The sequence below is a fragment of the Xiphophorus couchianus genome, chromosome 24 (genome assembly GCF_001444195.1).
Source record: "Xiphophorus couchianus chromosome 24, X_couchianus-1.0, whole genome shotgun sequence".
Taxonomy (NCBI): domain Eukaryota; kingdom Metazoa; phylum Chordata; class Actinopteri; order Cyprinodontiformes; family Poeciliidae; genus Xiphophorus; species Xiphophorus couchianus.
The window spans coordinates 3,759,179-3,771,058 of NC_040251.1; the positions used below are offsets into that span (position 1 = coordinate 3,759,179).

Below are 11,880 nucleotides of genomic sequence, written 5' to 3' on the forward strand. Positions count from 1 at the left end.
TTTGATCTATACAATGTTTCACCTGGTGATGGAACAATTACTGAAATAAATGAACTTTTCAATAATATTCTAAAACAACTAAGAATCACAACATCATCATTGGAGCATGACATGAGTAATCGTTGGTTGAAAATGATAAAGATGTGAAATTTGATAAATATTGTAGTGAAACAAATGCCGGGTTTAGCAGTTTTTGGGTTTTTTAAAATTTTATTTCCACAAAAGAATGAGGCAAAAAGCACCAGTGGTGTTTTATATCTATTTTCTGAGTATTAGATTGGAAACTTTGTGCTTTTTAAAAACATTTTGTCCACACTTTTTCCATCCTACTTTTGCTAACTTTTTTGTTTAGTTTTTCCTCCCTTCCAAAACATAAAAATAAAAAAGGTGGTTCTTGCAAAGATAAATTTTGAACTGTAAATATTCATGTAAAATGACAAGTTATGTATTATTTGTGGCTCTAAACAAGTTTTATTGAACTAAACGGAGCTCAAATATGGCTCTTTGGAGTGTATAGGCTGCTGTAGACTGTACTCTTATATGCTTTAATTTTCCACATTTAGATCAATAGAATGAGTCTGGCCTAATTTTGAACCTTGTTTAAAGAATGAGTCAGTAGAATCTTGGGATGCTACTGAATATTTTACATGTTTAAGGAATATTTATTGCAAATTTAAAGGCATAAAATCAATCTATTCTTAATTATAATACAGGGTTAAATCACGTAGAGGTCCTAATATGTAATATTTCACAAGATTAAGTAAAATTATATGTGAGATTTGACAGATTTGCAGCAGTTTAGAGAAACCTCTAGCTGTGAATGAGAGCAATGAAAGATCAAGGAGCAGCCCAGGTGGGATGTACGGTGGAAAAGTTTATTCTGAAGTGACTCAGAGTGAAAATAAATACAACTTTTCAGGGAGGCGGAAACTTCTGGCGGTCTGTCCTCATCGTTTCTCCAGCACCTTTGGCACTGCTGGGCCAGTGATGATGGGACTGAATGAGGTGGCGGTGGGAAGGGAGGGATCTACCCTCACTTGGTGAGCGGTCACCCCTTCTCCCCCGTTCCTCACCCCATGTGGCGAGAGGCGACGCGCCCCAGGAGGAGAGCAGAGGCCGAGTGATGGGGTCTACAACGAAGAGGCGATGTCCTGAGAGAGCAGGTTTTGAGACGAAGTGGAAAGGAAAACAAAATAAACAACAAAATGGGTTCGCTTCAACATCCCTTGTACATAGTCCTCGTCTTTCCTTGGTTGGTCTTTGAAACAGCGTTGATGTCCTGAACGCTGCCGGGCGGTCTGTAGGCGAGCTACAGCTTCTTCAGCACTCCTGCTGCCGGCCTCTTACACAGACATGATGTGCTTGACGAAAGCTGAAGGAGGAAGATCAGATCATTAGCATCCTGTCACGATAAAAACCAAACCTGGAAGACAGATGGCTTACCCTCGTAGTGCACACTGCCGTTTTCGTCTTCCTGTCCGGCCATGAGGGCATCAATCTCAGTCTCATTCATTTTCTCTCCTGTGGAAGCCCAAGGATCTGTGTCAGCGTCTCAATTTCTACCGCGCTAAGCAAACTGTGCGTGTCTAAATTTACCCAGAGTGGACAGCACAATACGCAGCTCAGCGCCCATGACGGTTCCGTTGCCCTCCTTGTCGAAGACACGCAGACCCTCAACGTAGTCGTCGTAGGTTCCCTTGGGGAGGGTATCAACCTGCTTCAGCATGGGCAGGAAAGCGTCGAAGTTCAGCCTCTTGTTGGCCATGTCTGTTGGTTCACATCGCACTCATCTTAGGGAAACACAAGACAAACAGCTGCCACTTCTCTAGAAGACATCTGGCCTCTTACCATCGGCGCTGGGGTTGCCAAGGATCTTGACAACGTCCTTGTTGGTGGGATTCTGGCCCAGAGCGCGCATGATATCGGCCACCTGGTTGTAGGCCACCTGACTGTCACCAACTCTATCAAAGAGACCAAAAGCCTCCTTGAAGTCTGGGGGAAGGCAAGAAAATCCTTTGAGTTAAACGTTTCAGACTCATCGTTGGGTTTTCTATGACTACAACATTCTTGTAGGCGACAGCTGTGTGAAACCAGGCTGGATTGAGAGATTAAATACTCTGAGCTGCATGCTTTTGCCATTGTTCGCGGCTAATTGGATGCGACAGCTGTATCTGAGCAGAGAAGAGGAAAACCGGGGGCCAGACGAAGGTTTGTCATCTCTACCAAGCCCATCAGGAACTCAAAGTGACCTTTTTGAGAGATTTATGCTCGCCCAGAGGCAACAGCTGTACCACCCCACCCTGACCCCTCCTCATTCCTGCTTGCTGCTTGGAGCAAACTGATATACCCTGACAGAGACACCAAGGCCATATACAGACTTGGGTTGAGAATGCTGACTGAGGCGTTACCAACGCCTCCTTGGAACTGGACTAAAACACCCTGGACACTAAACAAAGCCTGCCTGGACAAATCTTTCAACAGGGGACCACAAGGACGGGATCTTGACCTTTGACTTGGGGATTAACACGTCTAAGACACTGCTAGGTCGTCTTAGAATAGATAACCAAAGACAAGACTTTGGAATCTTCTACAGCTGACTCTGCCACTCGTTGGGCTGGTAATGTGAAAATCTCCACTTAATGACTAGATTACAAGAAGGTATTGTGAAGTTAAGGACATCTTCTGGACTTACCCTCAATCTGGTCCGGTGTGAACTCCGTCTGTCGTATAAAAACACACAAAAACAAACACATGAGAAACAAAATAAAGCAATTTCATTCCAAATAAAGCTAAAGGTGATGGATTTCTCGACTCTGGGTATTTCTTAAATCCCTGATAACCAGATCAATTTTTTCATTCTACTGCAAACTTTTGAAAGAGTAAATCCAGACCAAGAAACTCCATCGCCCCAAAATTGAAATCGTCCAGAATCACCAACACACCATTTTGGAGAGTAGGAGCACGGAGGAGCGAAAAGGAAGGAGAAGAGAAGCTGAAGTCCCGAGACAGAGTGGTCCTGAGCCATGGTCAAAGCCCCCTTATTTATGTTCGGCATGTGATGTCATGCAGCTCCTGGCGAGGGAGGAGGGATCAGATGACACGTTGGGACATCTTTAACTTTCTTAGGGAAAGCAGAGCCGTCTCCCCTCAGAGCCTTTAGAAGGGGAAAGGCTATTTTTAGACCCCGAGATTGGATTTATGATGATCTATCTATTGAGAAAGGGTTAAATGATGAAACTTCTGGTTGGAGGAGATGTTTCTGGAAGACGCTCGATGCAGGGAAGAGGCAGCGGACTCAGCGGCCGTCTTCAGACGGGTCGGCTACCCGTTCAGCTCGGTTACTAGGTGGTATTTTTAAATCAGACAGAACTCTCCTCCTCATATGGCGAAATGACGGCAGGGGGAAAAGCTGCCGAAACGTTGGCTGCTCTCCGGCAGGTATGGAGCTGCTGAACCTGGCAGCTAGACTGGAGCCAAACTGGAGCTGAACTGGAACATCCTCCATATACCCACAGAGTAAAACCCAACAACCATCCAGAGAACAACACATTTTATTTAGGTTTTAATAAACAGCCAGAGAACATGATGTCCAGAGGGAACATCGATGTTCTACGACACTGAAATGACCTTTGACCTTCCCATGCCTAAATGGGCTCTGCGGGAGAACAATAATAATTTACAATACTTGCACTCAGAGATACTAATCATTGCTTTTCAAATCTTGTTACAGATTCTTACCTGGACTTTGACTAGGCCAGGGGTGTCCAACCTTTACAATCCTAAAATCCAGATTTGTCTTTTCTCAGTCTGGCTTATTCAGACTTGCTTACATGACATGAATGTTAAATGACCCTTGGAAAAAAAAAAAAAAAGACACAACTTTTGATAAATATTTTAGAAAATTTGTCATTTTTACAGAACCCCATTTTCTATATGTGTTTTAAGTTTTAAGACATAAAAAAAACTTGAAGAAAATGGGATGTTGAAATTTATGGAAAATTAAATAGGGCACAGTTTCCAATTTATTGATAGTAAAATAAATCTAAAACAATATCACTAGTAGTTTTAGTGTCATGGTAAATTAATTCATCACATGAAAGAAAGCAAGAAAAAACAGCATTTGTTACAATCATATTTTAAACATTAGTTCAATCATCATCATTTTAAATTGAGAACCATTCTGGATGGTCCAAAGAACCACAGGCTGGAAACTGTAACCAGTCTGTTTTCTTGAGACAGCCAGCTTTTTTTAGTTCTTTTAAGATAAACCACAGCATAATGCTGCTGCCTCTGTGTGTTGATTTGTTGCAAACTACAAAAGATTTCTAGAGAGAAATAAGTTCTTCCCACCTGGGCTATTGGTTCCTGCAGCTCCTCCAGAGACACCAGGAGACTCCCCTGTGGTTAACCAGGAGGACGGCCTTAACGTGTCTTAGGGTATCTGGAGATTATGTTCTCTAACTTGCATCTAAAAATGCAGGAAAAGAGTTTCCTAGGGAAGCCCAAACTATTCTGACCCTCATCTGAGCAACTGATAAGTTGATGTCATCAGTTCTATTCACAGGTTTAGATTTTATGAGAAAGTCTGACTGAATGGAGATTTTAACATCCTGTTGACTGAGAGGTCTCAGTATTCTCCATGTTATCTATGGCTTTGCCCAAAACAGCATGAGCCTTCGTGTTTTAATATCCAATCTCTGTAATAATAGTTGGAATTTCTTTGGTGAAAATTTAAGAATAAACTAACATTTATTGGTTCCTTGGGTCTGATCTACAACAACTAAATGTTCGATGGACAATCAGCGATCATACTTATCCACACAGAAAAACCCTTATTTTCAGATAAAGGATTTACTTAGCGTCTACTGTAAACCAGAATCTGCATGAATATTTAATGTTAATGTTGCAAACTTTATTGATTCTTTCGACCACATGGCATCAGACACATTTCACCTCAGTTCATATTTACAAATATTTCCTGACACTGTAACGGAGCGGTCGGGGTCCAGCAGGAAGACGAGTGTTGGAGGACATTGGTAGGAGCAGCAGGCGCATCCTGCGGGGCCACAGATGAGCTCTATTTTTACCTGCTGTCCTGCAGGACGTGTTGGGTTTCTACAACCTCTGCTGCACGGCGGATCCACAAAACAGACGGGTTTCTGGAGAACAAACTCAACTTTTTGAAACAAATATCCAATCAAAGCGGATTAAAAAGCTCCTAGGTTGTTTGGATCATATTTAATTTTCCCCTTATGAGCTTTAATATTAAATCGGAGACATTCCTGGTTTATTAAGCTGATCTGTCTGTGAAATAAACCCCTAATGTTGGGACCAGGTGTCAAAACTCTAACGCGGTCCCCTAATGACTCTCTGCTGCCACCTGGTGGACTCTCCTCGCTGATATTGCAACTACAGGAAACTTTGCTGCTTTACAAGTAGAGCCTTTAAAGTGTTATTACAATTTGGGAAAACAAGAATATACAACTTGGAACATTTGGAAACATTTTTTTTTTTCCTTTTTGCATTGTGGTAACTGAAAACAAACAAGAATGGTCTGCGTAGCGCCACATTGTGCTGAGGGACTAAAGATGCGTCTACATGCGTACGACAGCAGGCCTTGTATCTGCACAGGAGAGGGGAGTGGGGGGGTTAGACCTCAAAAGCTGGAAACCTGGCCTTCATTGGCTGCAGAAGGTCTGCCAGGAAGTAGATGGTGCCCGCCATGCCTGCAACCAGAAGGGAACATGTCCTAGTACTAACACCAAAAAATCAAAAACAGAAAATCTAATTCCTATGAAAATGCAGTGTGAATGCTGTAAGCTGAATGTTTTGTGGTTGACTTCAAATGCCTCTGCAATTTTCACCAAAACGACTTGCAAGAAATGTATGAAAGACAGGATCAGAAGACAGTAGAAACCTGCAAACCTCCTATAGAGCTCACTGAAAAATGTCAGTGAATTCAAAAATCTCACACAGAAAGTATTTGAAATGGTGTAAAATAATATTTACAAAGCTAAACTGTACAGTCAGCTTATGAGCGACAATTAGCAAAAAGCTAAGGCTAGCTGAAGTACTAATGATACCATCTAGACTAGCACTAACATATGGACCTACAGTAACATATTCTAAGCACAATTCACACTAATTTTTGCGGTTCGTACCTTCGAACAGAGAGAAGGGGGTGTCTGGTGTCCGGCAGCCGTGGCGACCGTAGTTCATGCACCAATCTGCAAACTGCAGAAACATTTCAATCAGAGGGCTGAGAGCGGCCGCTGTGAGTCTGACTGCTGCAGCTGCTTTGAACCAAACTCAACGTCCACGTCAAAGTCAGAGCAGAAGAAGAAGTGGAAGTGGACATGGTGTGCTCACCATGCAGGCCCTGTAGAGGTGTTTGGGGTCCCACGTCAGCCGGTAGAGGCCCAGGAAGGTGTAGGCGTTGCCGGCGGCGCCGTGGCAGAGGCCGTAGCCTTTCTTTAGAAGCCCCCAGCGCCACACCACCTCCCCGCAATGCAGCGCCTCCTCCAAGTACCGCGGGTTCCCCAGCACCTGCAGCAGTAGAACACCACCACTAGAAGGCGCCTGCAGCCGCAGAACACCAAAACTAGAGGGCACATGCAGGGTGAACTGACCTTGTAGGCCTGCAGCAGCATGTAGAAGACCCCGGGGGCGCCGTGGCACCAGTGCACCAGCTGGTCCCGGTCATCCCCGACGCAGGGCGGGTAGTTCCCAGACGGGAAGCGCAGGCGGCAGACGTGCTCCACGCTGGGCTGCACCAGCCGCAGGACCTGCTCCTCTGACGAGACGAAGCCCGGCTGGACCAGAACACACAGTAAGAACCACAGCAGCGGCAGCAGCATCATGGTGAGGGACAGGACCTGTGTCCCACCTGCAGGAGGAAGTAGTAGATGCCGGCGAGGCCGTGGGCAGCGCCCACGTACTGCTCCTGGTACCACTCGTACATCAGCGGGCTCTGGTTCTGGAGGCGGAGCTTTCTGCTGAGCTGCAGGCCCGACGCCAGAACCGCCTCACTGACCTGCTGGATCCAGTGCAGCGGGACCCGGTCCGGACCCAGCTGCTGGTTCAGGAACACCAGGGAGGAGAGGAAGCCCACCCGGCCGTACAGCAGCTCGTCCGGCAGCCCACTCGACCCGCTCAGAACAGCCTGCTGGTACTGCAGCAGCCTGGAGGCAGAGCAGCAGAACCACAGCGGTCAGACCAAAGCCTGCAGTCCAGACCTGGGTCCAGCCTGTCCCAACCTGCTGATGCAGTCCTCTGCCTCTTGCACCCTCTGCAGGCGTGTATAGACCACAGCAGCTACGGCCAGCGGCCCGGTGTCTCCACACAGGAAGGTGACGTCATGGCGACGGGTCAGGTTCTTCAGGCTGCGGGTGACATAGTCCAGCGCCCTCTGCAGGAAGGCGGCCTCTTTGAAGACGCTGTGGAGGTGCAGGTAGAGCAAAGCGATGCCTGCAGGGAAACAAACAGCAAACATCACTAGCCTCTGCTAGCTGATCTGAAGGAACAGCCGGGATACGGACGGGTTAGTCCAGATATGCTGGACAGAAACATGACTGTTTCTGTAACAGATTCTGATTAGCTTACTGCAGGGGAAACAACAATAAAAATGCTCACAGCATGATGCTGCCACTACCATGCTGGACAGTTGGTATAGATCCCCGTACCAAACATCAGTGTGACTTCTGATGTTTGCAGAACCAATCACAATGCGCTGTGTTCCCTATATTCCTGCAGCTTCTGTCATCATCACTTCCTGCCACCCAGTGTGCCTCCACCCCCCCTCACCTGCCCAGCCTGTGTAAGCGGTGCAGTCTCTGGGATCAGCAGACTTAAGTCCATTCTCCATGACAGCCAGCAGCTCGCTGACATTGCTGCTCAGCCTCTGGGCAAACGCCGGAGTGAGCTGGAGGAGAAAAGAAGGATTTAAACAATGAGCAGCAATCCAAAGCTCGAGTGTATCCCCCGCATCCCTCTGCGGTTTACCTTTCCCTCAGAGTCAAACAGCGCCTGCGTGGAAGCTGGGTTCCCATCATAGTCATGATAAGGATTCTTCAGAGCTCGTGTGTCCATTTTCACTATCTATTCAACAGCCGGAAGCGTTTATATCTACATCGAACAAAGAAGAATAAAAAATGAACACGGTGTCTTAAATACTTAACATGAAGCCACAGAAACACAACCTGGTTTCTGCGCAGAGCTACACGCCCACACCGTCCATGCTAGCGAAGCTGCTGCTACTTAGCTTAGCCACGGAGATAATGCTAGCCGTTAGCGTCAAGCGGCGCAGGAAATACTGTCAGAGTGTAATAAAATGAGCCAATACTCTACTATTAAATGTAAATAAAAAGAAAAAAAGTATAGACATTATTCACATCACAAGCCACCTCTCTCCCAATGCTGCAGTGTTGCTGTGCAGCCTCTCTGTGTTGTGATGTAGCTCCTGAGATGCTAACTCGCTACTGCCAACTACTGCAGAAGAAGAAGTACTGCAGTCAACATATCTGACTACAACAAAACATCACCAGAGGGGTCCTGTCAGAGGTGGGTAGAGTACCCAAAAATTGTAAGAGGTGCAGCACTTCAACGTATTTTTACTCAAATAAAAGTAAAGAATTGCTATCCAGGAAGTTACTCAAGTAAGAGTAAAAAAAGCATACAGACCAAAATATAAAGTTTTTTTTGGGAAAAACTGGTATTTTAAGAACCAAAATGACAATAATTCTCATAAGTAACAAAACAATAGCAAAATTACACAAAAGAAAATGTTTCCAAATCAGTTTCTTTCAAAATAAAACTTACGAAACTAACAAAAACTGCAAGTGTCTGTTCGTGTCTGGTGAGTATTTTGTTAAAACATGTTTGTTCTTCATTTAGTGGGTAGAGAATGCCGAAATTTTACTCACATAAGAGCACAAAACTACAGCATAGTAAAACTACTCCTTAAAAAAATATATATTTATTTTCAAAACAGTTACTCAAGTAAATGTTATTGGGTAAATGTAAGTACCGTAGTTACTAACCAACTCTGAGTCCAGAAGAGTCTGAAAAAATACTGGATTTACTAGTGATACAAGTAAATTAAGCTAAATGCATTTCTTCCATGTTCACTATCTCTTATAGTTATTTATTGGAATCATATAATCACTGTTATGCTGAACTCCCAAGAATGAACTATGTTCGAGCCCAGAAAAAAACACATAGAAATGACATGATGAAGACCATAGCAGGGGATGATGAGTTCTGTTGCTACGGTGAGGCAGGGTTGCTGCTGATTGATGACTAGCTACTGTTCCTACACAGTCTGGAAAACCCTGGAATTGATAGCAGCATTTTCCAGGTTTGGAAAGAGAAAGATATGGAGGTTGGAAGGAAGAACAGTGATGCAGACTGATGCAGACTTTAAAGACGTTGCTTATTTTCTGACATCAACACCTCAACCAGACCTTGGACTGTCTGTGACTTCTTCTCTAGTGTCTTAATCCGGAACCGTTTGTTGTGCTTCAATGCCTCCCAGTCTTGATGACTCGGGTGACCTTGCCTTTGAAAATCGCAAATGAAGCTGACAATTAGATGGTTCCATCATCATCATCTCCTTGTGCTTTCCTGTTTACCTGTCTGCCGCTTTATGTCTGCGTCGGCGCCATTATTTCCACATCAGCTGTCCAGGGTGGCGGGGTGAAGGTCGGACTTGCTCTGCCGCACGTTTCCTTCAGGGAAGGGATGGAAATGAGGCTGAAAGAGCAGGAAGATTCAGAGGAAGACCTTCGCTTTGATTAGAGAGCGGCTCCCCTCCCTCTCTGCCTCTGGAGGAGAGGAGAAATGTTTGATCCATTTATTGATCGGTCGTTATTTTTCAACAGTGAGGAGCAAACCTGACTTTACAACATAAAGATGTTGATGTTTCACGATTTTTTCCCCCCCAGTCAGTCATTTCTATAAAAACTGTCCCCACAAAGGTTTTGAGGCACACACCGTTAAAACTCGTTCATTTTCAAAGCTGACAAAGCTGTGCTTTCTTCTTTTTTTTTTTTCATCACAAATTCATATTTCTCATTTTTAAAGTAATACATAAATACTAAAAGCAGTTTCAAATACTGGCTTATTAAAGGAAAAGCTATCCAAAAGCAGTCTGACTATTTATGTAAAGCAACTACCATGACGTGGAAATGATGCTTTGACATCACATTCTTCTTAGCAGTTCAATCAGATTTAAACTCTAGACTTTGACTAGGTCACTTCAAAACTTATATATACATACATATAAGAACATCTTAAAATATAAAAATGTTATTCTCGACTTCATTCCAGACAAACCCAGCTCTCTCAAAAAATAATCACCACTTTAACTAGTATTTGGTTCAGTTTCAAGTGTCTGACCTGTAGCGTCAAGAAATCTCTCAAACAGGACCTGACTGACAACCTGAAGTAAGCTAAAAGATCTCAAAGAGCAGCACGTCATGCCATGCAATCTTTGAATAAAATAAAAAACGTCAAAAATCCACAAGAGACAAAGTCATTAACATCTACTGGATCTACTGGAAAGGTTTGCAAAGCCTTGTGGTTCCAGTGAACCATCAACTGAAACCAATACTCCAGGAAGAACACAAAGATCTGTTTCATATTCACCAAAAAAATATATATTCATTATCCTCAAAGCTTCTGAAGGAAATGTTCAGTGGGCCGACGAGACTAGAGAAGCTACAGTTACGCGTGGAGGTGGCAGTGTGATGGTCTGGGGCGGCTTTGCTGTTGATTGAACCATGAATTCTGCTCTCCACCTCCAGCCAGAGTTGTCCAGCAGGGGGCGACTTCATTCAGCTTCATGTGTTGGGAGTTGAACTCTGGACAGGACATGTTGCCGAACATAAACCAGTTTGGTTATTTACAAACTACCTGCTGCAATTTATATCTTCCTGTAAAAGAACAACCTGCATCGCTTCCTCAGGCGTTCCCACCAGGGAGCAGACTGAGCAGCTGTACGACAATGAAAACTTCATTTTGAGGGGGCAGAACCACCTCAAACTGCCCCCCCCTCCCCCCACCTTCACCCTCCCTCCTTCATCTCCCTCTCCAAGTGGACAGCATCCATGTTTGGTCCAGAGAGAGAAAAACCCAGCAGAATAGCGAGTGACAGCTGAGATAAAGAACATTCTGGTCTCTGTCGTGCTGCCACGGCCCCCCATCTGTGACCTGCTAAAAATACTCCCAGTCTGCTGTTGCCATACCAGTCAACTGTCAGGAGGACGGAGGGAGGTGGGGGATGAAAGGGAGGTGACAGACAGATACAAGTCGAGTCATTTGACACGGAGCAGGGAGAAAAACGGCAGGATGAAGATGAAGAGGAGCAGAGAAATATTACTACACAGGAGAGTCGCTGCAGATTAGACTGTGACTAATCCCCGTCTTATCAGAGATGGTAGCAAACAGACGCAACACAGCAAACAAAGGTGAATACTGTCACTTAGTTTACTGTGAAACAAACTCAGAGCACTCTGCAGCGGGTTTCCTGGCAGGGAAAACCGAAACCTTCAAACAAACATGAACGGAATGAAGTGCAGGGAATTGGAAATTCAAATCTGGTCTTCCGAGCAAATTTACACCAAAGGCGAACTCCAAGATAATAGGAGAAGTCTCCAAAAACATGAGAATACCTGCGGCTGCTTCAAAGAGAACATAAAAAAAAAAAAAACAGACTGAAAAAGACAAAAAATGAATTATTTGGACACCAGAAGACAGGAGACATTTGGCATCAACTCAGGATCCAGGAAACAGTGCAGCATGGTGGTGGAGGTGTCATGGTTTGTGGACGCTTTGCTGCAGCAGGAGCTGGTCAGCTGACCATACACTGTAGGAAAAAAAATC

The 11,880-nt window shown here is 44.6% G+C and overlaps 2 protein-coding genes across 4 annotated transcripts; both read right to left on the reverse strand.

The window, feature by feature from the left end:
- Window positions 1–854: 854 nt before the first annotated feature.
- mylz3 (myosin, light polypeptide 3, skeletal muscle) lies at window positions 855–3,119 on the reverse strand. Its single transcript, XM_028010922.1, has 6 exons — window positions 2,943–3,119; window positions 2,693–2,720; window positions 1,849–1,992; window positions 1,597–1,767; window positions 1,444–1,521; window positions 855–1,372 (listed from the first exon to the last, which is right to left on the reverse strand). The coding sequence occupies exons 1-6, from the start codon at window positions 2,943–2,945 to the stop codon at window positions 1,344–1,346; spliced, it is 453 nt and encodes a 150-aa protein (XP_027866723.1). The 5' UTR covers window positions 2,946–3,119; the 3' UTR covers window positions 855–1,343.
- Window positions 3,120–3,535: 416 nt separating this feature from the next.
- On the reverse strand, window positions 3,536–8,540 carry lancl1 (LanC antibiotic synthetase component C-like 1 (bacterial)). 3 transcript variants are annotated; one of them, XM_028010918.1, is made up of 9 exons: window positions 8,391–8,540; window positions 8,002–8,124; window positions 7,804–7,921; window positions 7,257–7,467; window positions 6,887–7,181; window positions 6,630–6,812; window positions 6,370–6,546; window positions 6,162–6,234; window positions 3,536–5,726 (listed from the first exon to the last, which is right to left on the reverse strand). In XM_028010918.1, exons 2-9 carry the CDS (start codon window positions 8,086–8,088, stop codon window positions 5,650–5,652), a joined length of 1,221 nt encoding a protein of 406 aa, XP_027866719.1. In that variant the 5' UTR covers window positions 8,089–8,124; window positions 8,391–8,540; the 3' UTR covers window positions 3,536–5,649. The 3 variants fall into 3 exon arrangements, with proteins under 3 accessions (XP_027866719.1, XP_027866722.1, XP_027866720.1); XM_028010921.1 differs by having other exon boundaries at window positions 8,403–8,483; XM_028010919.1 differs by having other exon boundaries at window positions 8,199–8,475.
- Between the last annotated feature and the right edge of the window lie 3,340 nt (window positions 8,541–11,880).